At 43.6% G+C, this 26,192-nt stretch overlaps 1 protein-coding gene across 2 annotated transcripts in view; it reads left to right on the top strand.

Moving 5' to 3' along the window:
* Window positions 1-26,192, top strand: part of XPR1 (xenotropic and polytropic retrovirus receptor 1) — a 167,513-nt gene that overhangs the window by 101,758 nt on the left and 39,563 nt on the right. For both annotated transcript variants that reach the window (XM_075936816.2, XM_075936817.2), the window contains exons 4-9: window positions 7,980-8,203; window positions 13,950-14,099; window positions 14,443-14,526; window positions 15,202-15,283; window positions 23,229-23,416; window positions 24,501-24,680. In XM_075936816.2, coding sequence (XP_075792931.1) covers window positions 7,980-8,203; window positions 13,950-14,099; window positions 14,443-14,526; window positions 15,202-15,283; window positions 23,229-23,416; window positions 24,501-24,680 — 908 coding nt within the window. The remainder of the gene's footprint in view (window positions 1-7,979; window positions 8,204-13,949; window positions 14,100-14,442; window positions 14,527-15,201; window positions 15,284-23,228; window positions 23,417-24,500; window positions 24,681-26,192) is intronic.

Below are 26,192 nucleotides of genomic sequence, written 5' to 3'. Positions count from 1 at the left end.
TTCAATGTAGACCACATCTTCACAGTAAGAGTCTTATGCACATCTCCCTTCCAGATTATCTCCCAGGCCACTTTTCTTCCAGTTGGAAATGGCATGTAGATAAATTCCTTGTAGATAAATACAGGAATTACAGACTATCTTAACACATTGATTTTTCCCTCCTGCTATTTTCAGTGTGATAAATATTGTTCTTCAGGTGATGTCCTTATGAGTGCTCCACTATTTGTATGGTGGAGCCCTCACACCTGGGATCAGAGAGTTTCATCAGTAGTGCCTGTTGGACTACATGTGCATACCTCCTAATCTTGTATCATGAACAGCATATGTACACATAGCGCTGTGTGGTTCAGCTAGCCCCCAGTTCCTTCTCTGCCCCCTTGGTCTGGGACAGGATCTACAGCAGAGCCTGCTTCTCCTTGCAGCTATTCAGCCTTACCTGTAAGTTTTAGTGTACTTTAGTACAGGTTGAACCTTTCTAGTCCTGCACGCTCTGGTCTGGCAACATCCATGGTCCAGCATGATTTTAGGTAGCTGGATGCCCACTTATCATGGGCGTGACCAAGATTCCCACAGTCCCATAAGGTTTTACAGCCACCAGTCCTGGCTCTCAATGTCCTGTGCTGCTGTTTAGCTCTTATATACCCCTCAATGTTTTCTAAGAGTCCGGTCAGCAGTGGGAGTGTTGGTGACGCTGATAGACAATATTGACCTCCCGTGGGTTGGTAACTTCTCTCTTTTAACCCTGGTCACTTCCCAAGGGTTCAGAACTAGAGAGGTTCAACCTGTAGTTACTACTTTTCTTTTCTCATCCTCTCCCTATGAAAAAGAAAAACCAAAGCACACTTCTCTTTCCTTTGTTACCCTCCCTGCTAGCTTGTAGCTTAGAACTTTGTTTCCCTGATTCCAGTCCTTCCCTTTTGAGAAGCTTTCTCCTTCAACTTTCTGCCTGGATCTCCAGGTTTGAGGTGTACTTCCTGCCAGGATACCTTCCCAGTAACTGATGGTCACCCATAGTGCATCTGCTGCCTGGAAGAGGGGCATGTCCCATAGGAGTGTTCCCATTGCCACAGCCTGACAGAGACATTCAGCTATGATGATCGGTGTGTTCACTATTGGACCATGGTCTGGATATTTCCTCCATGTGGCTTTCATAATCCACAAGGTTTTTCCCCATGCTGATGGGAAGGAGCTGGCTCTCTCTGGAGCATCACCTGTCAGAACACCATCTCCAGTTCCAGACCCAGAAAGGCAGCAGTACAGACAGAGTCCCCCTGTACTGTCATCCCAGCTCAGCTGGAGACTGAATGCATGGATGGGGGGAGAGAGGGACACCCCAACATCAACCTTCTTTCCCCTGCCCACAGACAGGAGAACACTGGAGTGGCATGATGAAGGCAGGCTCTGAGGGAAGAATTGGGTGGAGGGGGGAGAACAAGCAGTGGTGAGAGCACACAGCAGTGTGGAGTAGACACACCCCGTTCCAATATTCAGTTGGCTCAGCTGATTGTCCAATTCCCTCTGCAACTCAAGTTCCTTCACTCTCTCCAGATGCTGCTGCTCATTTACTGCCTCCATAAGACCAGCTGGCTTTTGGCAGGTCAGGTGGGACTCTAGCAAATCCTACACATGGCAGCCCCTTTGGCAGACTGTCCTGGACAGTTGGCTCTCTCAGCACTTGATAAACTTGTGCATGTGCACAGCTTAGCGGGAATACTGCATACAAACCAGAGCCGCCTCCTGGCCACACAGGTGCGTGGTTTAGTGGGAACACTGATTACAAACCAGAGCCTCCTCTGAGCCACGCAGGTGTGCAGCTTAGAGGGAATGCTGCATACAAACCAGAGCCACCCTCTCAGCTCAGAATTTCAGCAATACTTGAGCTGAATGAGAAGCTGTCTCCATGGCGAACAATATTGCCTGCATATGCTGCATCAACAGGAAGGGCGAAGTGAAGTCCCACTCTGTGTCTAGAGGCACTGAAATGATGGAACTGGGATATACAGATTTGTAAGCTTGCTCTTTACTGCAGACTGCTGCCCTCTCTCCCACTCATCTTCTGTCTGTATAAAGTATCTAGTTGCTTGGTCAGCAGCACACATTCAGATGGATAGCAGTCAGCCTATCTTCTTGAGAGCTCTTGTGCCAAGTCAGGAAGTAATGGGTGAGTGTAGGAATGTGATAGATGGAGACTGAATTTGGCAGTTTCCCCAGACAGTATTGCTTTTCTCTTCAACCTTTGCCACTTTACTTGGGTTCTGGACACCAGGACATGTACCATGCAGTGAACTCCTGCAGGCTGGTTTTGATTTCTAAATATGTGCTTTTTCTGACTGTCTGTGTAGCAAGTAGTTTAAAAATCACTAAAAGCAACAAAATTCAAGTCCTACTATGTGTTGCAAAAGATGAATGCAGTTTCACCAAGGACTTTGGTAAGACTTGCTGCAGGTTAAAAAATTGATTTCTTTTGTGCTATGCAGATGCCTTAAGCACTTCTGCAGATTATATAAAGAGCAATAGCAGCATAATATATTTCGCCTCATTTTCATTCTGTACGTCAGACTAATAAAATGTTATTTTAATAAGGTAAGATTCATTGCTGGATTATTTCAATCCTTACAGCCTTTCGTGGACTCCCAAAATAAGCCAATAAGTGACTTGCAAAGGATTTTTGAGAAATTGGACTTGTACTATTTTTTATTTCTTGATTACATATATAAAGAAAAAAGGCTTGTTATGTCATATCTTCAGTGGGGAGGAGGTTCCTGCTCGTTTTACCTTAAATAATGTAGTATTTGGGAGTACCACTGGGTAATCTGAGGTGTGTATTGTACTAAGATGTTAGAGCTCACATTAAAGGGTTGGGGGTTTGGATATTTACTAGGCATTTTTATTCAAAATGCAATTCATCATTTAAGTGAAACAGATGTTAACAAGAATAAACAGATTTAATAACAGTCTGACTAAAATTCTTTCCTTCTAATAGCTCAACTTTTGCTTTCTTAGTTCTTGGAATGTACCACATTCGTCATTGCGTTTGTCTTCATTATTTGTTTAAACCAGAGCCGGCATTTTAAGATGTGCTATTTTAAGTGACATTTAGCCTTTTACAAACATAGTAGCTACTTTTGAGTTGCATGACAGTCAGTTAACTCATGGTTAGAGCGCTAGAGCAAACATCCACGAGCTCTGGGAACACTAGTTTTTTCAGAAAGATAATCTCAAGTTTCTTTATGATGACAAAGTCCTAATCATTGATGTTGTTGGAAGATACAGTTAGGTGTATCCAGGATCGTCAGCTGTAAGAAACAGTCCAAGAGGATGGAAGGTAGGACTGCCAATGAAAATTCCTTGCTCCCAAGGGATTCTCCCTGGGTATTCTCAGCTTCTGTGCGCTTTCCAGTCGTATTTATATGGACAGGGATAGTTCTAAAGGTATTTTGGACCAGGACTTGATATTAAATCCAGAATTGTTAAGTGCAGAGTGCAGAAAAACAGTGCAACATGATTTAAGATGAGAGCCTATTCCATGTTCCATCAGCTGTAACTCCATTTACTTTCCATGATCAGTCCTTGGATTGAGGCCATGACTGTAGTCCAACCAAGCAAAGCATGAATCACTGCACCTGACAGGGAGCAATCTTCCTTTCAGGTGGAAACAGATGTTTCTGGCAAGTGCCGCAGTTTGAGTATCTAGGAAGAAACAAGAATTGCTGTTTATTAATTTCCGTGCATTTCAAAGCAATTTCTCCTTTCTACTAACTTTATCTTATTAAATTAAAGCAAGGGATTGTTGGACCACATGTTGGCTTCTTCTAGATGTTGGGGCAGCAGAGTCTATGCTCTCCAAAGCCAAAAGGCTGCTTATAGCTGTATCCTGAATTCTTTAACAGTTGATATCATGAGACATCATGGGCTCAGTCAATGTTTTAACAGAAATGTTAAAGGAGAAAGGGAAGTATGAAGTCTTGCGCACCATCTGTAGGTGTGAAGGCTTTTGGTGGAAAGAAACAGCTGCCATCACTGTCTGAGATTGGCTTTGTTCCTTTCTCCAAGACAGTGTGGTTCTGTCTACTCCTGCCCAGTCATGCACTTGGGTAACTTTGCCTAGGAAGGAGAAACTTGGGACAAGCAGATAATTAGTACATTCATAGGCATCTGTTAACTGGTATTTTGAGCATTTTTTTAAACTGGAACAGAATCATAGAGTTGGAAGAGACCTCAGGAGGTCATCAAGTCCAACCCCCTGCTAAAAGCAGAACCAATCCCTACTAAATTATCCCAGCCAGGGCTTTGTCAAGCTGGGATTTGAAAACCTCTATGGATGGAGATGACATCTCCCTGCATAACCCATTCCAGTGCTTCACCATCCTCTTAGTGAAATATTTTTTCCTAATATCCAATCTAGACCTCCCCCACTGCAGCTTGAGACCATTGCTCGCTGGTCTGTCATCTGTCACCACTGAGTACAGACTCTCTGCATCCTCTTTGGAAGCCCCCTGCAGGTAGTTGAAGGCTTCTATCAAATCCCTCCTCTTCTGTAGACTGAATAAGCCCAAATGCTTCAGCCTCCCCTCATAAGTCATGTGCTCCAGCCCCCTAATCAATTTTGTTGCCCTCTGCTGGACTGTTTCCAATTTGTCCATATTCTTTCTGTAAGCAGGGAGGGAAATGGATGCAATACTCCAGATGTGACCTCACCAGTGCCTAACAGAGGAATAATTACTACCCTAGATGTGCTGGCAGTGCTCCTACTAATGCACCCCAGTGTGCCGTTAGCCTTCTTGGTTACAAGGGCACACTGACTCGTATCCAGCTTCTTATCCACTGGAATCCCCAGGTCCTTTTCTGCAGAACTGCTGCTTAGTCAGTTGGTCCCCAGTCCATCGCTGTGTTTACTTACAGATTTCACTTGCTAAGGGGTACATTGCCACTCTGAATAACAGGTAAAGATATTTCACATTTACCTTCCATAACACAGGAGTAGTCAGACATGTGGTGCACACATCTCTTGTGCCTCCAGAATCTCTTGTTTATGATGTACTCTTATAGGAAAATCTTCAGCTTCATCTAGTATTATTTCTTTGTGACATGGTGGTTATCACAGATTTACTGATCTTTTACAGAAAAGTGTTATTGGCATATAGTTCTGGGCTTTTCAGTACAGGCAGTCCCCGGGTTACGTACAAGATAGGGACTGTAGGTTTGTTCTTAAGTTGAATCTGTATGTAAGTCGGAACTGGCGTCCAGATTGAGCCGCTGCTGAAACTGACCGCCAGTTCTGACTTACATACAGACTCAACTTAAGAACCCCAAGCTTCCCCAAGTCAGCTGCTGCTGAAACTGATCAGCAGCTGATTCCAGGAAGCCTGGGGCAGAGCAACTCTGCCTCAGGCTTCCTGTAGTCAGCGCTGGTCAGTTTCAGCAGCGGCTAAATCAGGACGCCTGGGGCAGAGCAGCTGGGGTGCTGCTGGGTTGCTCCAGTAGCACCGCTCCTCGGCACTACTGGACCAACCCAGCAGCACCCCATCTGCTCTGCCCCAGGCGTCCTGATTCAGCCGCTGCTGAAACTGACCAGCAGCGGCTGAATCAGGACCAGAGCAGCTGGGGTGCAGACCAGGGAGACGCAGAGAAAGCCCCAGAGTACACGGGCGGCAGGACCGCGAGGTCCCACAGTCCGTGTACTCTGGGACAGCCCCGTTCGTAACTGCGGATCCGACATAAGTCGGATCCGCGTAAGTCGGGGACTGCCTGTACTCAAAAGGTGTTTACAAAGGAGGAAGCCTTTCAAAGAAATTATAAAAATGAATGAGGGGGCTGATAGGATTATGTGAAGGAAGATTTAGAATAGCTAAAATAACAATGGAATTGAACTAAGGGGGAAAATTACACTCCAAAGATTTGAAGCTTGATGCAGAGAGAAACTTGGCGTGGCAAAGGGAGGTTTAACATTCACATTAAAGAGATCATTTAGGTTGAATGTTAGAAAGAACTGACCAACAAATAATGAATTGTAGACTAGCCTCATAGCAGATGCCTAATTGTGCAATCAATGAAAGGGACATGATTAACATGACAATAACATTTCCATCGCCAGTTTGTGCACTTACTATTACAAGTGACACCTTGTATTACTATAGTTGCAGGGGACTGCAGGTGAAATTCCTGTTGCTGCATCTGGCAGCACTTGGTCTTTAGTCAGTTTCAATGCTTCATTGATAGTACATGCTAGTCCCCTGGCTCTGCATTGCCTATCAGCAACAGGTGCAGCACAGTTGGAACTGAGTCAGGAAGGAAGGAAGGAAGTCACTGGTGGGTGGTGACACAGAAACTGGGAGGGGGGACTTCATTTATTTCATGGTGGTGCCTTGAGGCCTGCCAAAAGACTCTTCTAAAAATAGGCAAAGGAGCAGTTTTTAAAAGGGTTTTTAAAAAATTCAGGACAGATTAAGTTCAGGTTGTTGCTTTAGAAAACTTATTTTTAAAAATGTCTATTTAAAAAAATTCAACTTGGCTGTCCCTTTAAAGCTCAATTGGCAAAACCCTGAGTTATGTGTTACAGCATGTGACCCTGAATTGCAGGGAGGGAGAACTAGACGACCACATTACTGGCCTTTTCAGTTTCATATTCATTTAGCTGTAGACTGCTGATATTTTTAAACCATTCCATGTGTTGATACCATAGTGTCTCCTCACAGTAGAAGCCACATTTGTCCGTTGCATGTAACTTGATAAAAGTACAATTTATTTTCTGAGCACTTATATCTAATCAGTTTAACTCAATTTTTTCTTTCATTTCCTTATGCCCATGTGAAACATTACATTTTCCTGTCTAGCAGTGGATACACAGAAACCTGAAGTGCCTTACTGTCTGATGTCAGGTTTCATATTGGCTTACAAGTTTGGCTCTTGTGAGTGTTGCTTAGCGCCATCTTAAGATGTGAGAACCAAAAAGCAAAAGCATCTTACTGTGCCACCCATGGGATGCTTAATGTCACTCTTGTGACAAGAGAAAATGTGAAAGTTCAACCATTGATATCTTTTAAATGAGTTTGGCATTTTATGCAGTATTTTGCTTTCCGTGTTGGATGCGTTGGTGTGCGCCTGTAATCATAGCTGTTTGCGGGGCTGAGGCTAGCAAATCGCTTGTGAGTTCTAGGCTGTGGTATGCTATGACAATTGGGTGACTGAAGGACTGGAGAACAACACAAATAACTTGTTGTGAGCCTCCCTCTCTCTGTGAGGGCTGATGGACCAATTGTTTTGCAGGAAGGCTAGGAAGGCAGATTGATGCTTTCCTCTAGCGATGATGCTGGAAAACCCCCTCTCAGGAGTTTTGACTGACAGGAATTCTAAATAATGCACACATTTATGGCTAGAGGTCAGGATGGGCTTTGCCAGCTGGGATTCCTTTTGTTAATGGCAAATATTTTTGTTCATAGAGGGAGCATTGTCTAAGGTTAAAGCACAGGACTGGAAGTCAGAAGACATGGGTACCATTTCTAGTTTTGTTACTGCCATGGTGCCTAATAAAGGGAAAATCATTTAACTTCTCTGAGCCCACCTGTAAGAAGTGGATATTTACCAATTTTTTTTTTGGGGGGGGGGGGGTGAGTTTTAATTGTTTATGAAATACTTGTAAAATCATGGGAAATAAATGCTGCTTTATTTATTTCTATCTTTATCAAATTTTAGGGATTGGTGATTTAAGGGTTTCTCTGCATAGCAAGTTACTGTGCAACAAACCGGTATGTGACTCTACCGAATTACAGGCCTAATGCACTGTGGATTCACTCACTGGCTTGTCATGCAGTAACTTCTTGTGTACACATGCCCTAAGTCACACAGTTAATGCTTCCATTGAGCAGCCTGTCTACGTAAAAGCACTTAGTGATATAACTCACACGATATTGCAGCCTTCATAAACGGGTTGCTGCCACCTCCATTGACGTTATTTGACAGTTCCTTTTCCTTGCTAACAGAAAAGCTTGCAGAAGCTCAGCGCAGGTTCGCTACCCTTCAGAATGAACTCCAGTCATCTTTGGATTCACAGAAAGAAACTAGTGGTCTTACCACACTGCGGCAGCGCAGAAAGGCAGTCTTCCACCTGTCCCATGAGGAGCGTGTTCACCATAGGAACATCAGAGACCTAAAACTGGCCTTCAGCGAGTTCTACCTCAGCCTCATCTTACTGCAGAACTATCAGGTACGAAGAAAAGAAGGGAAGAGTTTTCCCATGGGCTCTAAGTGTCCATTCCATTCTTGGTTGTTGGATTGACTTATCTCATTGCAATCAGAGGACAGACCATTGAGGCAGAGAATGGGAGAATGAATAGGTCTCCACAATGATTTTGAGGTCGTATTCTTTGCTTTCAAAGCCAGATTTGAGAGTCTAGAAACTATTACCATAATATTGGAAAGAAAGATGGGGCTGTTTATTCTTCATTTCTTGACATGACCGTAGTAGTGTTGTTCACCTCACTGCGTCAGCATTTTCTTTTTTAAAGCCCGCTTTTTTTCCAGGAGTGTCTAACTTTTCTTTTAAATATTATGGGATGCAACTTGGCATACATTTTTTTCGCAAGAAGGCAAGTACAAACAAATACAATTTTAGGCATATTTAGATTTGTAGCACAGAAAAAATGGGATTGTAATGGCTGTAGAGACTGATGTGTGTGTTCCTTTAATTTAGTTTAATTGGTGGGTTATTTTATTTTACATCTTTGTGGAAGAATGGCTCATAACTGTACTAACTTGTGTTTTGGCATTTAATACTTTAAATTTTTTTTCTTTAAGTGTCATATTGTATATAGTGTGTCTGTCTGTCTGTCTGTCTGTCACTGGCAACTTCAAACCACTTTTTTTTAAGACTTTAGACCTAACTAGAATATTCAAACTTGGGTGCCTAAAGCAAAGCCCCTACATCCTTATATAGACACCTAAATAGGGCAAATTTATGGCAGGGAACTTTACCAAATGGAATCACACCAGTGAGATTTACCTTCTACAGTTCCATAAGAAAGGCAAAGCTTTAGTAGCTAGATTTTTCTGATGGGTTTCAGCTTCCCTAGACTTTAGTGGGTTTGATGTCACTCCGCATTTCCCAACATTAGACACTGTGTTTAAATCCATAAACATGCTTTCCTTTAGGCTCTCAGATTGGCAAATGTTGGTCCAAATAGTGTTAAAGAAGACTGCAAATTGGCCTGTTGTCTTATACTATGGCAGTGGTTCCCAACACGGTGCCCGCGCCGCTTATGTGCACCCGCCTAGCGCTGCCCCACTCGCACTGCCGCCGCGCCGCTTGTTGTTGATTTCAGCCCCTCCCCCCATCTATCCCCTTCCCTCCGGCCTCTTGTCTAATCAGCTCCAGGAGAACTCGGGAGACCCTCCGCCTGCTCCACGAGGAGCTTGGACCCTGGCGCAGGCAGCGCCCCACCCAGCGCTCTGGCTCGCTCCTGCTCCCTGGTGTTTATACAGGGCTGCCAGCCAGCTACATTACCACGCCAGTCCCTCCGCACTTCCGCAGCCCCCCCGGGAGCTGCTGGCCGCAGAATCCCTTGCAGCGGCTGCAGGCGAGCCCTGGCCTGGCGGCTCCTCTCTCTCCTCTTGCAGGGGAGGGGCGCCTGCGGCACCCCGCTTCACATCGGGGAAAGGTGTGTGTACAGCTGCAGAGAAAGGGAAGTAGGGGGACCCTTGACATTTTTCACCTCTCCCCCAGAGTGCTTCGACATTTCCGTGCGTGCTGTAGGGAGGAGACACAAGGATTTGGTGGGGAGAAGGAAAGGAGACGGAATTCTGTCATTGGGGGGAGGTGAGAGAGGGGAGCAAACTGGGTCTGGTCGGGATCTGGTTTCGCTGGGAGGGAAGAGGGTACAGGGTGGATCAGGTGGGGGAGAGAAGAGGGGTGGACTGGGTCCAGTCACTGAGAGGTCGGGTTTGCCTGGGAGGGGAGAGAAGGTGGAAATTGGGTTCCGTGCGTGCATGGGGGGGAGGGGGAGGAGTCGGGATGTGTGTGGACAGGGATGTGTATGGAGGGGAGACAGGACGTAGGCTGGGGTTGGCCGGAGAGTGTGGTGGGAGTCAAAGAGAAAGGGGCACTTTCCTCCTCAGTGCCTGTCCTGGGGGGACGGCCAAAAAAATGTTTTGCTTGGAGCAGCAAAACACCTAGAGCCAGCCCTGGCCCCACCCCAAGGTGCGCTGCCTAAGCGCAGCCCCTCCCCCGGGTGGCCCAGCCCCCAGGTGGCCCAGACCCCGCCCCTGGGTGGCCCAGCAGCCCCGCGCGGCGCCCACCACCCAAAAAGGTTGGGGACCACTGTACTATGGGAAGCCTTCAATTACTTACAGCTAAGTTCACAATCCTCAGATCTTTGTTCACTTCCTGGTGAAGCCATGTTGGTCAGCTTCTTCCTTTTATTTCTTTTACAAAAAGAATACTAGGCACTAGGATTTCATTATCAGGAATAATTTGAATGGCCTGGTAAGATGAGGACTATGCAAATGATTCCTCTGAAAGGCTTTTGGTATCAGTCAGGAAGGCAGCAAGGAGTCACTGATTATGGAGACTCTGCCAAAGAGAAGATAGTTTTAAATTCACTGAACAGTGACACAAATTCAAACAGGCTCTGAGTTTATAAGTCTCCACTTAAGCAGACTCATCTGCACCCCAAACTGGCAAGACATCTTTGAGGGTTTTATACTAGGTTGGAAAGTGAGAAAAACAGATGAGTGTCCTTTTTCGTTTAAAAAAAAAAAAAAGACTGACTGTGTCTGAACACAAATGTAGGCAGTGTGGTAAGTACTGCATGAGTTAATAAGTTATGGCAGGTAAGCTGTGAGGCATAAATGAAACCAGGTGGGAAGAATCTCATAATTGTAATGTTAATGTAGATTGTACTAAGCTGTATAGAAAAAATAGAACGTGAGGTGGACAAGGGTGGCATTATGTCAAATATATTTACAATTCTTTCAGGCTCCAATTTGTATAGTGGTGAAGCTTTTTGAGTTAGGTTACAAAAGGGGGAAAATTAAGTAGAAACGGTAGGTGTCTTTTGTCCGAACAAGAAGAAAAAAATTCTTGCACCAGTTCTAAAGCTACTTAAAATTGGAGGATACCAGTCCATGGAGTAATTTTAACAGCCCCGTTATGTGTGGGTTTCAGCCAAACGTTGATCATCCTCAAATGTTCCTCAGTTTAATATATAAAAAAAGGTGATGACCCAAATAGTAAAACTACAGCTTGGATCTTTCCAATAGAGGAACTGATATGAGAATGTGAACATAAAAGGAGTGTTCAGGATTTATAGCCATAAACTGTTTAAATTCATCATAGAAAGCGCTGGCTTTATTTTAGCAGCCTAAAGATAATGCTTTTGGACGGGGAAAAAAAAAAGCAAATTGAGTTATTAGCCTAGCGAATAAGATGTAAAAAGAGGGAGCATTAAAATCCACTATTATGGTGGAAGAATGGCAAGTGCTCAAACCATCAATATATCTCTAGTTAAAACTACATCTATTTGACCTGCTTATGATCCTGAATTTTCTAATTAACAGAAATTTACATACAAGCAAGCACTTTCTCTCTGAACCTATTCGTTCCACCTACGTGATTTTGCATTAAATTGCATAATGTAAGTCATCAGAGTGGGTTTGTGGTATTAGCCATTTATGTGTTGTCAAACGGATATTTAATTTAGGCGTATGGACTTTAGTATCTAACAGAAATTGAAGCTGAATGCGGAGGAGAAAATTTTGTTTTTGAATAGAAACTATCTTCAGTAGTAAGAAAAATACAGAATGTCAGACTAAATTATTCCTCTGATTTTTTTAGCTTTTGTGATTGTATCACTGCAAAACGCTTTTATTGAAACTGCTATTTAACAGTGTTAACTTGGTTAGCGCACAGCTTTGGAGTCGTGGAACTTGCGCTGTCAGAAGAGGAAACTCCACCTCAAGAAGAACTCTAGGCTACTTATTGTAAAAATATTGGGCTGTTCTTCCTGAGTTATGCTAAGAGCCAAAGAGCTACAATAACTCAAACCAGCAAATAGCATTATTGAGTTCAAGGCAACAGTAAAATCTGTGACCAAAATTATCATTTTGTTACAATTTTTCATTTTAACTTTATGAAACAAGGCTCTGCTGTCCCAGGGGTGAAACGCTGGATTTTTCCAATAGAAAGTAATTAGTCTCCCTTGTTTGTGGTAATGCAGATCATTAATGCATTGGCTTCCTGTTCCCATCTCTCTCTTTCTTCCTTACCTACTGCACAATGGGGGTCTGATATTAAATCACTCCAGGCATAATTAGATTGAAAATCATTTCAGTAGAGTAGTTGGAGCTTCTCCCAAAGGCATTGAATTGTGCCATTCTCTGTTTTTCTCTCTCAAATCTAGTTTAAGGGCTAGTTTTTATAAATAAAAAATTAAAATCCCTTTCTGATCTGTATATTTAATATTAGGCTGAATAAGCTGAGTAGAACATGAAGTGCTTTTGGTGATTTCTTTGCATAGATATCACAGTATTTCAAATATGATTCATCCTAAGTCTTCAGTCTACTCCCAGTTGCTATAATGAGCTTTTCCATTACTGTGTACTGTATTTAAAAATAAACAAATTCATCTGGGCTTATACATAACTCTGATATTAGCTCTCCTTTTTTCAATTGATTGCTGTGGGCGTGACCTTACATAGATCCCAAATGCTATCCGTTCGCTTTGACTTCAAACTCAGATATGTTTCTGTGCACATAATGCAAAATGCTGTTATAGGAACACACTTGACTGTATTTAATTGCCATGACGTGTTAAATGCTTTCTAAGTTTTCTTGTACACAGATCTATTTTATTGAGTGTTATACTATACTATTGTGTATTCTCTAATATTTGTGTTCATCTTCCTTTTAAAATGAATGAAATAGGAAGTCAGTAGGCTTCCCTATCCAAAAGAGAGAATATCCCCAAAAGACAAGTAGGTAATACCTGTGCAGTGGGTGCATGAATAAGAGGATCAAGCTAGAAGAAACTTTGGTCTTACAGAATTACTCTCCTTAAACTGTTTCTGCACGTGTAAATTTCAGTTAAGAGCTCTTGCTAACAACTGTTAGTATATAGACAAACTATGATATGGTACACAGGACATAATTGAATGAGCTACTGTTACCAGAGACTGTACAACTAGATCATTAGGCTCAAAATTGCTGTGGAAAAAGTGTTCAGTATAGCCAAAGCCCAGCTATCTGCAGTGAATTTTCATCTACAAGATTGACCATTTGGTAAGAGAAGGAGTGGTGGCAGCATCTTTATTATGCAGAGTAAAAAAATTTATGTTCCACAGGGTTCATTGTGTTAGGTTCATATTCTACCATGGCTAGTCCATTTTGTTTCATGCTTTGTAGTTAATTTGATCACTTTTGTCTTCCAGACTTGTGTTGTTTTATGTATAAACATCTGTTTCATTCCGAAACCAACCAACCAACCACCAAAATCCTGTAGTTCTGTGTTTGAGTTAGCAATCTGAGATCATCTGCTGCTTTCTAACCTTTGAAACATAGTATACAATATGTGTTTTAGGATGGTATTGACACAATCCTTTCTCTGAACTTACATTGTGTTTTTGATTATCTCTATCTTAATAGCTGCAGGTATTGCATACATTACTATCATGAGACTGAATGTGGTATTAGATTTAATAAGTTCTCTACAGATAATTCCATATTTTTCATGCCCTCATTCCCCTTAGTCCTTACTATTATTTTTAATAATGATTTTTAGTCCTTTATTTAATAACTCTGTAGACCAAAGAGCCATCCTGAAAATTTTTCCCAAAAGGGTCACTAATTAACAGTCTTATTTACTGTTTCTTTTTTATCATCACTGGAATATTACCATCTTTCAACATCCTTTGTTGTTCGCTGAGACTAAAAAAGGATGTTTTATTTTTCTTGTCTTTAGAACCTGAACTTCACAGGATTTCGTAAGATCCTGAAGAAGCATGACAAGATCCTGGAGACACCCCGGGGTGCAGATTGGCGGGTGGCCCACGTGGAGGTGGCACCATTCTATACTTGCAAGAAAATCAACCAGCTTATCTCTGAAACAGAGGTAGAGGATGCTGAACTATATGTTCCCTCCGCTTTATGTGGCGAAACACAGCTCCTCTCGCCCTTCACCAGGAATAATCCTTGAGCTCCAATACTGTTGTGAGGAAAGGCCTTAATTACCAATGCAACTGTTAATTGATTTGAAAGAGCCATTAGTTTCTGGCATTGGTCATTTCTAATTTGTGGGTTTGTCTGGATATTGGCTTCAGCTGTTAACTTTCCATATGTAAAATTACAGTGATCTTCAAGAGTAATTTGTAATAATGTGTAATGTGTCATCACTCTACCCCTTTCTCTTTCACTGAGTAGACCCCATATTGACTTCTTGTGATTTATGCCCATAGGCCGTGGTGACCAATGAGTTAGAAGATGGAGATAGACAGAAGGCCATGAAGCGTTTACGAGTCCCACCCTTGGGAGCTGCTCAGGTGAAATTATAAATTCCATAATTCCTCTTTTCCTCCCAGATTAGCTGACATGTCAGATTACATTTCTGCTCCCCAAAAGAATGTAAAACTACAAATACATTGAAATGTGTGTTTCTGCTGGTCCTCAGAGATCACCAGCATATTAAATTATTTGGTGATTAGAAAAAGTAACCTACTGCAATTGCAGAAGAGTTGGAAATGGTACTGTAATACACTAGTATATCAGAATGGCCATACTGGATCAGACCAAAGGTCCATCAAGCCAAATATCCTGTCTTCTGACAGTGACTGATGCCAGATGCCCCAGTGGGAGTGAACACAACAGGTAACGTACGACGAAGTAATGGCAGAATGATATAGGGAAGTAAATGTTAGCACATCACACTTACTGTTAATAAATGCTTCTGGCCATGCTCTCCTGTGTTGGAATGCTGATGGACCTAGAAGTTTTCTCAGAAGGCCTTAATACGGTTGGGCTTTCTGTTCTAATGTTTCATAATGCTCTTGGCTGGTGCTCTGTTGTGCTTATTAGATTTAAGAAACTTCATTTGGAAGGGGAAGGAAGTATAAAAACCTAGGATAAAATGCTACATCAATTGGTTTCAGATTTATTCTGAAAACTAATGGAGATAAATCAACATTCTGTCCTTAAGACAATTATTGTTCTGTTTACAGCCTGCACCAGCATGGACTACCTTCAGGGTTGGCTTGTTCTGTGGCATATTTATTGTGCTGAATATCACTGTCATACTTTCAGGTAGGTATCTTCATTTTGGATCCAGATGACACCCAGATTGTGATTGTGAAAAGTATATAGGTATGCTTTCATTACCTAATAACTGTTGAATGAGTGGTAGTAACCAGGTTGAATTTGTCAGAGCGTTGATGGTAAGAAGGCTTGGTAGTGTAGGGCAAACCAAGCAAGTCAGCTACTGGTTATGCCTAATGATTTGTAATACCTGTCCAATGTTACATATGTAGGTAATACTTTTGTAACATGCTGTAATTATGATACTGGCTTCCTACTTCTATTCTTGGTGGAACCTCCTGCAAATTTTACCACCCTCTGTGTCCCCTGAACCTTTCATCTTTGGTAGTTGCATCCACTTCACCTCCCCTGAAGTACTCCTAGGATTCATATATTGTATATTATGGAATCACTGGAAGGAGGAATTGGTATTGCCTGCTGTAAAACTGACGGTGCACAAATTGATGGGTCAGTTTCAAGGAGCATAATGCCATGCAGTTTGTTTCTTATTGTGATGGGGCTGGCCTGCCCCGCACTGAACAGGGGGGCGGAAAGCCCGCCTATTGGATGGAATATGCCCCTCCCCCACAGCCCTGCTGGGCCTGCTTGCAGTGCAGCCCTAGTATAAAAGACTGCCAGGCTGCTCAGTTGGGGCTGGCCTCCGGGGAGGGAGGAGCTCCTGCCCAACCTCCAGAGCCACAGCCGGACCTGCCGCCGGGACCACCGCCGTTGCTGCTAATGTCCCTGGATTGAGCGTGCCCGCAACGCCAACCCCGGGGGGCTGCCCGCCCTGCCGTGGTGGACAACCCCTGTGCTGCTGCCCCAGACGCCGGACCTGTCAACGTCACGGCCGCTGCCAGCCCAGCAGGTGGGGTCTCCGTTGGCCACAGGGCTGGGGTAGGAAGCAACCCAGGGCAAGGGGCAGGGAATACCCCGGTGGGCTCGGTGCGTTTCGGGGAGAACTCCCCGCCGAGCCAGTGGTGGGAACCACCCACCACTAATAGGGCCCTGGGTTGGGGTCCGGTGGAGAGGGAGGGCCAGGACCCCCCTACCTCATCCACCTAGAGCGTGGACTAGGCTGCCGGGCTGCATTTGTGCTGGACTAGGCCTCAGGGCCTGCTTTGACCTTGGACTAGACCGCCGGGCCTGCGTTTCAAAGGACTAGGCCGTGGGGCCTGCATTTAAAGGGACCAGTCCTCAGGGAGAAGAGGGCGGGGCTGGGGAGCCTGCCAATTATGAAGTTTTTTTCTGAGATTTCAGTGCTAGGTCCCCATGGAGCTGACCAGGTGGTATTCTGCTTTGTTGGTAAATTATGGCAAGCACACACAAAGGCAATCAGTCCTCGACAACTGGGCTTTGTATTTTGTCTGGGGACAGATTTTCTTTACTCTGTCTCTCGTGTCATACAAACAATAACTGAACAGGCACTCCAACACCTGCAGAAATTGGCATCTCCAGATTGCACAGCTAAATGTATGGACCTGTTGGGGAGAAATGTGTATTCCTCAGCCGCAAGGGAGAATTGCACACTGCCATACTCTAATACCTTTTCCATAAGAGGGGATCCCATGCTGGGATCTCTTTGCCACTCTCAGGGCTGTTCCCCACTCTGGAGACCTTAAATACCTATAGGCTCCACTTACAAAAACTCCCCAGAGCCACAGACTCACTGACTTTTGGGGGGCAGTTGCCACCACCAAGTGAAATAAAAGAAAACACCTTTCTTTTTGAACCCAGGAAGAGAGCACTTGGACTTCTGCCAGAGGGGTACCCCCAAGCTCCTTTACCACAAGAGAGCTTAGAAAACAAAGAGGAAAAACAAATTGCAGTCTCTGGTAGCTGACTTCTTAGTCTTAGGCATGCAAACTCATGCTCAGAGACCTGTTTCTTTCCAGGACACAGGAAATCAAATCATTGCTTTCAAAAAGGTGATTTTATTAACAAAACAAAAAGATATTTGATAAAGCATACTTGGTTGCTAGGTGTTACAGAGCAACTGAGTAAAGCAAATTAAAACACGGAAAACATCTCTGGGCTAAATGGAAACACAAAATACCCTGATTGTGGCTAAATACACCTTTCCCCTCTACTCACGATCTGTGCTGATCTGTACTTCGAGGCCCAGTTCACTCCCACGTTCAATATTTCTTATAGTCACGGTAATTCTGAGTACTGCATCTGCTCCCTCCAGCCCTTCTTAGAATTCGCACAAAGAGAAAGGCAGCGGGATTTTAAGTTTCAGCACTGCATCCCACTGGTGGTTCTGGCCCCCTGCCCACACTCTTGCTAGCTTACCTGAGTTTAACCCTTTGGTTACTGATGCTGGTCAGCACTCCTATCCAGTATAGCCACCCATAAGAACCACAAGAGGCCCTGGATTGTTTCAGAAGAGCCATAGAGGAGGATTCATAGGGCAACGCTCTTTTCCCGTTTCCTTCATCCTGCAAGCACTACACAAGATTTGCTGGGACCACGCTACCATAATACTCAGCATTCCAGCCGAGTCAGTTTTGGTTCATGGACTTCTCAGACTCTCTGCCCTCACGCCACTCTACCTTTGCAGACTCCTGGGTCTCCTCTCACAAGATTGGGGCAGGGTCTTGCATCCAAATCCAGGCTCGCTTCACCTCACATCCTGGGTTTTGCATGGTGCACAGGGGTAGACAGAACATGCTCCACCCTGGTGAGACACATCCTACCCATGCAAATGGGCATCCACCAGGACCTGCTACTGAGCTAAATGGAAACAGTTCACCTCATAGTGTCCCCCAGATCATCCCCCACTGAGTGTGATACCCGAACCTTTTGTCTTCTACTACTTTTACAATTGCCAAGTGTCAGGCCTTGCCCACTGCTCTATATTGGTCCACCTGGCAGCACCTAATGCCTTCCCTCCATGGAGGGCAACTCCATGTATATGCATCATAGCAGTGTCTGTTTCATAATAGTTCTCCTCAGTGCCTTCCCAGCAGTACTCAAGCCCACCATGCCAACCCCGTGGGACTAGAATCTTGTTCTCTCTGCCCTCACAAACCCACCCTTTGAGCCACTGGCAACATGCTCCCTCTCCCATCTCTCCATGAAAGTGTTGTGCTTATTGGCCATTACCTCAGTTAGACATGTCAGTGACCCTCCCTCTAACACCATATTCCACAAGGATAAAGTTTCCTTACAGCTGCACCCTCAGGTCCTCCAAAAGGTCGTGGCAGAATTCCACCTCAATCAGTGCATCCACCTCCCTGTCTTCTGTCCCATGCACACAGGATCCTGCACTCCCTTGATGTCCACCATGCCATAGGCATTGTAGGTCCTGTGGAGCTAGATCTTTGCATATGGATGAAACTGTTTGTAGCCATTGCCAGCTGATCCAAGGGCAAAGCCTCCTCTTCAAAGTGACTCACCAAATTGATGTCCAGGTGCATCCCTGAGTGCTATCTAATGTGCTGCTGCCACACCAGCCTGCTTTACAGACCTGTTGTAGCAAGACATCTGTCGGGCTGCAGCATGGTGCTCTGTGCTTACATTGACATCCCACTACGACACATCATTGCCCAAGGGGCAAATGTTGATGCTGCAGTGGGCCACACTGTACTACACATAGTACTTTCATCAAGAGGAGGAGACAGCTACCTACCTGTAAATAGAGGCTTTTCGAAATGTGTGATTCCTGTTTGTCTATCCCCTCTGCTGTGGATGCTTTGGTAAAAGTATCACTGGAAAAGCCAAGAGAGGCCTTCTAGCTCTGGCGCATGAGTGCACATGTACACTCCCATTCCGAAAACAAGTAGGGCCCGCACATTGCAGAGAACTTCCAAGTACAGATAAGTAATTTCCTCTTATTACATGTTTGATCTGAGAGCTGTGAATGCCATTGGAACCAGCTGTGTGTTTGCATTTATCTTGCAATATGAAATTTGGTGGCTTTTCAATGTTTGCGTGAAAAAGCATCATAATAGTAGTAATGAATTCATGACCACAGTCCTTATCCTCCAACATATGCACTGAAGCTGATGTGAATTAGTGTGCTTCCATCAGGAAATATCACCTAAAACCTGTGAGTGTTTACAAGTACTAGGAAAATAAAAGCTGTACTGGGATTTGCAGCTATACAGTTAATTTTTTAAAAATTGCTCCTTTGCTAACATATTAGTAACCTTTCTCAAAGTGTGTGTTTGTCTGCTTGGTATGAACAAGGCTATACATTTGTAATTCCTTGGGGCAGGCATTAGGACTTAAAAATTGTCATTACAAAACATGCCAACCAGTTCCTTCTGATTTAAAAAAAATTAACATCTGGAGAGCTGAATTTTGGACTAACCTGGAGTCCACAATGTTCGCAGCTACCGCAAGTGGAACCAGGGAAGTCCATTTTAATAAGGGTTGGACTGTCCTTCAGTAACTCCTATGGGGACATGGTCCCCTTCCATGTCATATCATATTTGTTGCAGTATCTAAATATATATTTTATAGCTCCTGAAGGTCTAGATGGCTTTGAAAGTATATTGAAACAGGGGTATAATTTGTTACTTATATACAGTTTGGTTTTTTTTGCAATGTTTCTTGACTAGCAGCTTTTCTCACAATAGCAAAGGTCATCTTCACAACCATCTCCACAACAATTTCTGATTGGGGGAGTATTTGAACCTTCAAGTCAGGGGCACTGCTCTGGGTACCCACATGGCCCCACAGTATGCCACCATTTTTATGGCTGACTTTGAACAACATTTACTCAGCTCCCATCCCTTAGCATCCCTCCTCTACTTGTGCTGCATTGATGAAATCTTTATCATATGGACCCATGGGAAGGAAGCCCTTGAAAAATTCCACCAGGATTTCAGCAGTTTCCACCTCACTATCAACTTCAGCCTGGACCAGTCCACACAAGAGATCCACTTCCTGGACACTACAGTACAAGTAACCTATAGCACCAAACTAAAACCTCCCCAGCACATCATTGACAATCTACAACCTATCCTGAAAAATGATCCCTCATTCTTAGACCTTGGGAGACAGACCAATCCTCCTCTACAGACATCAACCTGAAACAGATACCAGCACCTGCACACCACACTACAGAAACGCTCACCGAGGAACCTATCCCTGCAATGAAGCCCATTGCCAACTCTGTCCACACATCTATACAAGCGACACTATCACAGGACCTAGTGACATAAACCACACCGTCAGTGTCTCATCCACCTGCACATCCACTAACATAATATATGCCATCATGTGTCAGCAATGCCTCTTAGCCATGTATATTGGCCATCTGGGCAGTCTATGTGCCAAAGGATAAACGGACACAAATCAGACATCAAGAAAGGTAATATTCATAAACCTGTAGGAGACACTTCAAACTCCCTGGACATTCACTAATGGATTTAAAAGTAGCCATCCTTCTATCCTCCTCCCGCCCCCCACCCCAAAAAATCAAAATGACATTACAAAGGGAAAAAGCAGAACTTCAATTCATTTGCAAATTCAGTACACTCAAATTAGGACTGAATAAGGATTTAAATTGGTTATCTCACTACAAAGGCAATTTTCCCTCTCTTGGTATTCACACCTTAACTGCTGAGAGTGAGCCACATCCACTCTGACTTGCCCTCATTAACACTGATCCTACACTTGATAAGTAACTTCCTCCTTTTCTTTTACACACACACACACACACACACACACACACACACACACACACACACACACACCCTCTAATTTCCACTCAAGTTCATCTGATGAAGTGGGTTTTACCCATGAAAGCTGATGCCCTAATAAATCTATGCGTCTCTAAGGTGCCATGGGACTGCTTCTCCCCCCCCCCCCCCCCCGTCCCTCCCATTTCTTATCCATAATGTCTGTCTCCATAACACCAAGCTATGTAAACTATGGATGCTGGTCAGATGAATGAAAATGATTAGAGGCAATTTCACACAGAGAGACTGAAAAGATTGGAGCTGTTTAATTTTGAGAGAGTTGAATAAGAGGGCGTGGTGGAGGTAAAATTGACACAAATTAAATTGGGTGCTCCTGTTCAGTTTGTGTTCGATTTTTATTTTTTTAAAATTGGGGAAGGAGCCCAAGGGAGTAGGGGATAGTCAGTGACACTGAAGTTGATGAAAAAAAATGTAACCCATCCTTCAGTACCAGATCGCGCAGTGGGCAGTCAGGAGAGTAAAATTTTACAAGGCTTCCTGGGCTGGACAAAGGTGAAGCTTCCAGTTCAATGAGTTGGGTCTTCAAAAGCTTGCAAGTCTGAACAAAGGGAGCAATATGCATTTTACCAACCCGTTACAGTGTGTTGAATTTAGTGAATAGACAGATTTAATCCTACTTTTAAGTAGTATATATTGTATTTCATTGGCTCTTTGTGAGGCTAAAATACTTGTACCTCCATTTGCACAGGACAAACGAGGTTTTGAGATTTTTTTTGTTTAAATACAAACTTGGAAGAATGTTCAGCTTCTACTAGTTTTAATTCCTGCTAGTACCAGAGCTTCGGTTTCACATCACGTTTGCCAATCAGAGTGGGCTACTGATGAGGGCTTGAGTGGGAGATGGAGCAGAGATAGTAATCAAGAGATGTTCAGAAGTAGTAATACAAACATGTTAATGTTTTATTCTAAACTGGGGTAAAAGCAAATTGGAGTAAAAGGACTGAAGACAGTTAACCATTGAAACAGTTTAGAAAGGGTTTGGTGGTTTCTCCATCACTGGAAACCTAAGATTACAATTTTTAGAGAAAAAAATCCAATTTAGTTCAAGTAGGAATTGATTCAGGGAAGGCCTGTACTCTGTGCTGTTTAGTTGGACTGGGGTGGGCAAAATGTTTTGATGGGAAGCCACTCCAAGAATTTGGAAAGAGGTCAAGGGCTGCACTCTTTCACAGTACTAATAGAGGCGGTTCTGGGTCTGGGATGTAGGCTGGATGCAGAAGGGAGTTTAGGGTAAGGGATTAGGGTGCAGAAGGGAGAGGGGTAAAGGAAGTGGTTGTGACCTGGGGCACGGGACAATGGTGTAGGCAGGGGTGCAGGCATTTGAGTTGTGATCTTAGGTAGAAGGGGGCTGTGACCTGATACAGGGTTTGGGTTGTGACCTAGGGCAGGAGGGAGTTATGAACCTGGGGTAGGGGATTAGGGTGTAGGTTCTGGGAGGAGGCATGGGGGCAGGAGGAAGAGCAAAGGGTTTGGATTATTGGGGTGTGGGACAGAGGGTTGAGGGGAGGGAGGGTCTGGGGTTCCAGAGGCAGGCTCTTGCCAGTAGACTAACCTGGGTGACTCTCAGCCAGAAGCCCAGCATGTTTCTTGAGCACATGGCAGAGGCCATGTGAGTCTGTGAATAGCTGTGAGCCTAAAGGGAGGAGGAGGGGTGCCTCACCTGGCAGCTGATTTTCTGAGCAGCTTGCGGGGGCGGGGGCAAGCAGGAGTCCTGCCTGAAGCTCCCTGCTGCATCCATGGGCTGGATCCAGCAGCTTGACAGGCCGGATCCAGCCCATGGGCCGTATTTTGCCCAGACATGCAGTAGGAGTTATTTTAGATCCTTCTGGCTGCTTAATCCATGAATTCCCGATGTTTGACTGTCTTACATTTTTCTTATGAGGTGAGAAATAATTAATATAAAATAAAGCTGCTTTTTTTTTTTTTCAAAAAGAGGAAGACTCAGTCAATGACCTAACTTTTCTTGTTTGTCTAAGGTTAAGTGGGAGATCTTCTCCCATCTCCAAGAACAAAGCAAGTCAGAGCTTCAGTCTGGATTAAGGCAATGAGTCGTGTCTCCCCACTGTTCTGATAACTAGAGTATAGGAGCTCTGAAATATGAGTACTACCTCTTTCTTGTGGGCACTGTGTGTTATCAAACCATCTTCCTTCGGATTAGCATGAAGAAGCAGAGAATTGTTTTAGCCTGCAACACAGCCTGTATTATGTCATTAAGCACTTGATTTCTCTCTCTGTGTCAGGTGTCTTTTTTATAGATGGACCAACTGTATGGCCACTGGTGAGAATCTATCGAGGTGGCTTTCTCCTGATAGAATTCCTCTTCCTCCTGGGCATCAATACGTATGGCTGGAGGCAGGCTGGAGTGAATCATGTCCTCATCTTTGAACTCAATCCCCGCAGCAATTTGTCCCATCAGCATCTCTTTGAGGTAAGCAGAACATGTCATAGAATCACAGAACACTAGGACTGGAAGGGACCTCAAGAGGTCATCGAGTCCAGTCCCCTGCCCTCATGGCAGGACCAAATACTGTCTAGACCATCCCTGCTAGACATTTATCTAACCTACTCTTAAATATCTCCAGAGATGGGGATTCCACAACCTCCCTGGGCAATTTATTCCAGGGTTTGACCACCCTGTCAGTTAGGAACTTTTTCCTAATGCCCAACCTAAACCTCCCTTGCTGCAGTTTAAGCCCATTGCTTCTTGTTCTATCCTCAGAGGCCAAGATGAACAAGTTTTCTCCCTCCTCCTTATGACACCCTTTTAGATAAGGAGTGCCGCTGTGCATTTTAAGTGTGCTGTTTCTTTAGAATGGATTGTAACAGAACTATCAGGAAAAGATTCCAAAAAAGGCAACAAAAATAATTAGGAGTATGGAAAAACTTCCATAGGAGAGATTTATAGGATTGGGACTTCTCAGCTAGGAAAAGACACTTCTACAGGGAGGAGAATGTGAGAGAGATCTATAAAATCATGATTAATGTGGAGAAATTAAATAAGGAAGTGCTATTTACACCTTCTCGTAACACAAAAGCTAGAAGTCACCAAATGAAATGAATAGGCAGAAGGTTTAAAACAAGAGGAAGTATTTCTTTACCTAATGACAGTCAGCCTGTGGAACTCCTTGCCAGAGGATGTTGTGAAGGCCAAGACTATAATAGGGTTCAAAAAAGAGCTAGATAAATTCCTGGAAGATAAGTTTGCCATAGTTTATTAGCTAGGATGGGCAGAGATGTTGTTTCTGGTCTCTGTTTGCCAAAAGATAGGAATGGACGACGGGATGGATCACTTGATTGCCTATTCTTTATGGATTCTGATGAGACTAGATGGACCTTCGCTGTGACCCAGGATGGCTGGTTTTATATTCTTAAGTGAAGAAAGTGGTTACTGATGTGTTGCTGATTTGATGAGTGATGAAAGTAGCTCTGCCTTGAGTTCTGTAATAAAGCAATTGTGAATTCCAAATAAGTCATTAGGTGTATAACTTTTTCTCTTTTCCATCTTTTATTAGATTGCTGGATTCCTTGGGATGTTGTGGTGCCTGAGCCTGCTGGCTTGTATATTAGGCAAATTCACCCATGTCCCTATGCAGGTGAACCCACTCATCTTGTATGGATTCATGTTGCTTTTCCTCATCAATCCCACCAAAACTTTCTACTACAAGTCCCGGTTTTGGCTGCTCAAACTGTTGGTAAGTTTTGAACCTAGTACAAACGCAAGAGAAACTGGTATCGGTAATTAACTCAGTAGTTGAAGAGTATGCAAATACAACATTAATTTTCAGACTTAGGTCTTTATGCCACACAATTGTATGCATGCTTTGATTCATTAGCACTCAAGCAAGACCATACATAAAGGATTAGATGAGTGTGTGTGTTTGTGCATAGAGTTACAGAAGTTACTTTCAGTCTTTGGACTATTTCTGTCGTATTCTTTGTACCCAGGGTATGTACACACAAATGTTCTCACACAAAAAAGCACACGTGTCCGTTTGTATACACACATCAATCCACCGCATATGTTTTCTCATGCATCAGCCACTGAATCTCTTACTTAGCAAAACATTTTGTGTAAGATTACAAAGGGCTACAAAGCAAAGCTGAGAGAATGTCCAAACTGAAAACGAGCCGATACTCAATTAGAATATTCATGGGGGTAGCAGAGAATAGCTGAAGTTACTTTCCTTTTATAATAACTACACACGACTACTTTTTCAACTCTTAGCTATTGTTTCCCTGGTAACAAAAATCTGAAAAAAATGAACAGAAACATGTATGCTAAATGCACTATTAATGTTATAAATATAAACACCAAAGCAGTAGTTTTCAGATGTTTGAGTGGGAATCTCTCACCAATTCTTCCCAAAATGCATAGCCCTGCCACCACTCCATGTGCCCGCACAACCTTTAACTTGCATTAATTTTAATCCGGTTGAGTCCTTCACTTTTTCAGGGCTCCTCTAGACTTTGCTAGAGTGTCGAAAGAGGATAAATTTCACGGTAATTTAGAAAGTAGTTTAGACACGGCTTTTTCAGCGAACTCCTCCTCTCCCCCCCTTGTCAAAAAGCTGCGTAAACCTCATTTTTTGAGGAAGAGCAGCTTTTTGACAAAGGAGGGGGCGGAATTTGCATATCCTCTTTTGACACTCTAGCGTCGTCTAGATGAGCCCTCTGTCTTGCTGTTAGTGCTGGGAAGGTGTGGGTTCTGTTTGAGCTGCTTAGGGTGCATCTACACGGCAGCACTAGCTCGAAATAAGCTATGTAATTTGAGCTACACAAATTGTGTACCTTATTTCAAGCTTATTTTGACATTAATCTGTTTCAAAATTTTGAAATAGACTGCTATTCCTCCAAGTCCCTTAATCGTCGTGGAACGAGGTTTTCCGGAACGTTAAAATAATGCACCTGCTATTTCGATTGCACTTCGAAATAATGGGTGTGCTGTCAAGACACGGAAAATGCTATTTCAGGATAGCGGAAGTATCCCAAAATAGCGCTGCAGTGTAGATGTACCCTTGGAGAACTGGAAATTTTCTGTCTAAATAATTTTTTGCTCCATTTGCATGGTAAAAATACTGAGTGATTAGCAGGAGAGAAGATTGAGGCCTCTTAGGTGGGTCCTGGAATATTGTCCTCTATTACTTTGCTAACTCTTGCTAAATATTTTTTAATTGGTGCAATCTGGAACAATTCAAAGGTAAGAA

The sequence above is a fragment of the Pelodiscus sinensis genome, chromosome 9 (genome assembly GCF_052426305.1).
Source record: "Pelodiscus sinensis isolate ZL-2025 chromosome 9, ASM5242630v1, whole genome shotgun sequence".
NCBI lineage: Eukaryota > Metazoa > Chordata > Testudines > Trionychidae > Pelodiscus > Pelodiscus sinensis.
Note: the sequence above shows the minus strand (reverse complement) of the source record. Positions and strands in the feature narration are given on the sequence as shown.